The sequence below is a fragment of the Neospora caninum genome, chromosome Ib (assembly GCF_000208865.1).
Source record: "Neospora caninum Liverpool complete genome, chromosome Ib".
Classification (NCBI taxonomy): domain Eukaryota; phylum Apicomplexa; class Conoidasida; order Eucoccidiorida; family Sarcocystidae; genus Neospora; species Neospora caninum.
In genome coordinates, this window is record NC_018386.1 from 1,498,600 (window position 1) to 1,503,672 (window position 5,073).

Here is a 5,073-nt window from a genome sequence, read left to right on the forward strand (position 1 = left end):
ACCACTCGAGTATCGGAGTAGAGCACGGCAATGAGCGGCAGGAAAACGAATTTCAACACAGCAGACACGGGGAAGATTTGATGCTGAGGCGGTGGCGCGTACGCAGGTGAGAAGAGCTTTCAAGAGTACAGTACCAAAGGCCTGACAGACACAACTTTACGCCGGGCACATCCTCCTTTGGGGAAACAAAACACAAAAAAAAGTCCCCAGCGACGCTGTTCGATTCCCGCTGCACACTAGTTCGGCGAAATAACTGTTTACAGTTCATCCTTTTTGTCTGCTTTCTCTTTCTTTTCCTCGGTTTCCTCCTTGCGGTCCACAAACGACGGCATCTTGCTGGAGGGCACGACCCTGAAGCGGGCGTTTCCTGGGGACAAAACACACAAAGATACTCCGATCACATAGGGCGCATGCACTCTCAAACCTACGCACATGTGTGAGCCCCCCCCCCCCGGCATATATGCGTGAGGATATATACACAGACTGGTTGTATTGGCTTGGGTCCGCCAGCTTCTTGCTTAGGAACCTGCGTTGAGGCACCCGACGTGTGCTGCGCCTATTCTTCATTTGCTGCAGTATCTCCTTGTACCAGTCCGGAAGTCCCATTGCCACTCCATCTCACACCGTATTCGCATACGAAGACGGAAAGGCGGATGAGCATCTGCACGGAACTCACCGGAAGAGATTTTGTTCAGAAGGTTCGCGATGTCCTCCTTGGAGAGAGGCTGGAGACGAAACACAAGTCAAACAAGAGATACAGCAATAGAGGCGGCCGCTCCTCGACCGAAGGCTTCTCTTCTCTCTGAAGCTTGTCGAAAAGAAGAAACCAACCACGAAAACGTGTGAATGCCTTCTCTATCTCTGGCCCTCGATTCTCGCCTCAGATTCCTTCTGTTTGTTGGTGATAAGTCACGGGTTGCACAAAAGATCTGCCTCTCCTCGCGGTTCATAAGCAGCACACGCGAACACACCGATACACATAAATACACAATACATGCGCACAGGTCTCCGGCCGGAGACTCGCCCATACTGGCGTCGACGGGGCCATTCCTTGGAGGCGACGCCCGCAAGACGAAAACCCACAAAAGCAGGCACGCGTAAAACTGATGAGGCATCAAGACACCCGAGTGGGAGACACGCACATCTCCGAATCTACACGGAGCGGAAGAGGAAGACTCGCAATTTAAAGACTGCCTCGACGAGGCAAATGCATTCTTACACCCGCACATATATCTACAGATACGCTCTCACCTAACCAGGAAATCCCCCGTATCTCCACACGCCCATAAATATCCAAAAGTCATGGATGCGTGGTGTGAAGTCGAGAACGACGACTGATGGTTTACCTTGTCTGTGTCGATTTTGGTGAAGCGCGTTTTGAGATGAGGGTTGAAGACGACTACAGAGGGGTAGGCGTCAATCGCAAACAAGTCCCGGAAACCTGTTTCCGTGTCGACATCCATGTACATGAATCGGAAGTCGGGCCCTTTGCCGCTGTCGTACTGGTACTTGAGCGATTCGAGCATGTCGGTTTCCTCCGGTGTCAAGTCGCGCCCCTGCTTGAGGTAGATCACGCAGAGCGCCTTCAAACTCTTCTTGAAGCACAAGTCGATGTTGGACCTCTTCGTCAACTCTGGAATAACTTGGAACTTCCTGAAGGAAACCGCGAGGAAATCACGTGAGACCATTTAAGGGTGGAGAGACGCGTGCGGGAGCCTAGGTATAAAACCCCTAGAAGCGCTCTTCCGCTTCTGAAGCCCCTTGCGATCGCCGTGTCCACATCTGCCGTAGCGCTTCTGTTTCGAGCCTCACAGTCCCCTTACTAACGCCTAACTTTCGCCACAGGTGCTCCTTCGCTCTTCTTTCTCTTTCCTTACCACGGCTGCGTTTCAGGGGTTGGCTCGGCTTTGGGAGTGTGGTCGGAGAAGCCGCCTCCGAGGACGAAGGTCTCCGAGAAGACGTTAAGCCAGTCGAAGAGCACCTGGAAGTTGAAATCGCCCTTGTAGACCTCGTCCTTCTTGTCCTTGCGCGTCACGACAATGTGGGGAAACTTCGTGACGCGGTACTTCTTCACCACTTCGGGGAGTTTCTCGGCAGAGATCAGCAGCAGATGCAACTTGTCCTGCAGACACGAGAGGAAAAAAAAACACCCCGCGAGTGGACACCGGGAAGAGACGGAGCAGACGGAGCCCGGGAGACGGCCCCGGTCGCGAGAAGAACACGGGGCGAGGAGAAACGGGGGAAAGCTCAGATGCATGGCAGACTCGAATGCGCTGGAACCTCCTTAGGTGCGGCGCAGAAAAACCCTGAAAGGCCGCGTTGTGCTTCGCTTCCTTGCATCTCCACCCGTTTCCCCCTTCTCTCGAAAGTTCGCGCTTTCCTTGTGCGTCCCCGTGGCGTCAAACCCCTCGCATCTTTTCCCTCGTTCCGCGCCTTGGTCTTCTTGCGCTCTTCCCCCACGTTTTCTGTTCCTCTGAATCCCGGCAGCTTCTGCTTCGCTGTCCACCGACCTTGAAGGCAGTGCTGAGGGCTTTGAGCAGAATCGACGCCTTCGGCTTATCGGAGAAGACGAGGACCTTGGGGACTTGAATGTGGGTAGCCATCGCCTTCTCGAAATCCTTCATCTCCTTCGGCACAATAACGCTGGAGGGAATGAGCGGGCCGACTGCCTTCGAGAGCGAGGCGTAGTCAGGCGTCCCCTGCAGCACGCGACACAGCGAAACGCAAACGCGCGTCTTCACCCCCCTCTCCCATTCCACGTTTTTCCCAGAATGCACAGAGCCGCTCGTCTGGGTCTCTCCGCGCAGCAGGCCTCTCCTCTCTGCTCTCCACAACCGATCTTTTCTCGCTGCCTTTCTTGTCTCTCACCTCGAATTTGTAGGGTGGCAACGGGAGCGGCGGGAAGATCAGGATGGTGGGGTACGAGGCGACGTTTTGATCTTTGCACAGTTTCGGGCTCTCACCGCAGTCCACTGCGAGGACACCAACCATGCCTTTCATCTTCTTGGCGAGAGTGTTGAACTCGCCGTCGAGCAGATTCTGGCACTCTGCACAGTCGTCCTTGTAGAACAAGACCGCAAAGACTTGGTGAGAGCGGAATTTCTGAACTTTCCCGTCCCAGTTCTGTTGCGTGACGAGGGCGACATCGTGAGTCATGGGGTCGATCCGGATCCTCGCTCCCTCCACAGAAGCCGAGGCCACGAGGGCGAGACAGCAGAGAGCAGACAGCACCGCGCGGAGACGCAGAGACGCCATCTTGGGTTTTCGAGAAACACCGAGAAGAGACGAGAGGACAGGGTCCGCAGACCGAAAAACAGAGAGCCCAAGGCAAGGCGCGAGACGGCGAAAAAGGGGGACGCGCGTGAGGGAAATCGAGAACCTAGAGGGCAACCTGTGCACACAGAAGAGAGAGACGATGCGGGCACAAAAATAAGGCGCACATACAAGCAGACGGAAACGGACACGCTGAGAATGAGAGAGACAGGTTCCTATCTTCACTCGGCGTGGGGTCTCGTGGAGACTTGGGAAGGCGCTGCCTCAGGGAGAAACGATTCGTCGCGCCAAATTTTCGGAGACTTGCTTTCACACGGTCCAGAATATCTTTCCAAGAAAAAAGGCAAACACCTGTAGTAAGTATCAGTCTGAAACGCGAAGAACTCGACGCAGAACTGCCCGGAAGACAACCAAACGTAGTTGTGAGGCTTTCAGCCGAAGCACAGAAAAACATTGCACAGACCAATCGCTCGCTTCCAGTGCTGAAGACTCCATGGATCTATATATATATATATACGCTGTTAAAAACTCTTCACAGGAATCGAGGAATGTTCGACTGCCACAAACTGTACACCCATACATTTTAGATCTTCCCTACAGGCACTCATCTCTAGGCATTATGTAGGACTATCAGCTGCATATTGTCTCTCTGTCGCGTTCTGGCCTTTCCTTCTGTCTAGGGAGAGCAGCGGATGCAGGATGTCTGAATGCCTCACACACCACCCCACTTCGCACTTTTGTTCTTCTTCGCGCTTGCGAGACCCTAAACGAACATGCGGCCTCTCGCTGTCTGTGTGCGACAGAACATGACGGAGGAAGGGAGCGCGAGAGCAGCACGGCAGAAAAGAGACGAGAGGCTCGGGGATCTAAAGCCGGCTTTCCACGGCAAGAAAAGAGAGATGCTGCTGGATTCTTTTGAGGGCGACGAGCGACAAAGCGATCTTTGTGTCTCTGTGGTTTCCCCAGGAGGCTCTCGACGTCTCGGCGTCGCAACCCACTTTCCCTTTTCCCTCTCCTGTCTATTGATCTTCTGGAATGTTTTTCCCGTTTGAATGCTACGTTTCTCGCGAAAAAAGAGACCACCAAGAAGACACGGCTGGCGCAACACCTCCCGCGCAGTACAAGAAGTCCATGTGTTTTCCCCGGCCCCTTTTCTGTCCTTCACGTTCATACCACCCCGAGCGAGGCTTACCGCGTAGAGAGGCGATGGAGAAAAAGGTTGAGGGAGGCAAAGTACAGGGAGAAGCGTAAAAAGAACAGCACGCAGGCACGCACTACGAAAACACAGACCCGTGCCACAGAACAGCGGGGGCGGGTAAGAACTGAAAAACGCACCCACGGGAATGGGGAAAAACAAGAAAAACGGAGTTGCGGAGCCAATCGCCTTGCGAACCACAGAGAAAAAGACGGAAACGCGTGGGGACAGAAGACAGATGGCGACGACGGAAAAGTAGAAGCCGAGAGACAGAGTGACCAGGACCGGAAAAGAAGCGCGCGAGCGCGTGGTCCCGGACAGAGAAGACAGAAGACTGCACACGCGCTGTATGTACAGGTGCGTGTGGCCGGGTGGAGACAGCTCTGATGCCCTACTCGACCAGGCAAGAGAATTCCCTGTTTCGCTTGCACAGATAAAGGCGGAATAGACGGAAACTAGGGACGAAAGATACAAGGAGAAAGGCAACCGGTGCGTCGAGAGAGAGAGGAGAGACGGAAAAGGGGTGAGGAGAACGGCCGCCGCGCTGGGGTCGCGATGTGTGAAGGGCTCGAGGTCCACGCACCCGAAAGCGGGGAAGGTGGGCG

The 5,073-nt window shown here is 54.5% G+C and overlaps 1 protein-coding gene across 1 annotated transcript; it reads right to left on the minus strand.

The window, feature by feature from the left end:
* Positions 1-257: 257 nt before the first annotated feature.
* NCLIV_004190 (putative thioredoxin) lies at positions 258-3,255 on the minus strand (the record flags this gene model as incomplete). The annotated part of the gene is made up of 6 exons (XM_003879921.1): positions 258-367; positions 677-725; positions 1,347-1,653; positions 1,878-2,122; positions 2,511-2,699; positions 2,869-3,255. The coding sequence occupies 6 exons, from the start codon at positions 3,253-3,255 to the stop codon at positions 258-260; spliced, it is 1,287 nt and encodes a 428-aa protein (XP_003879970.1).
* Positions 3,256-5,073: the final 1,818 nt, after the last annotated feature.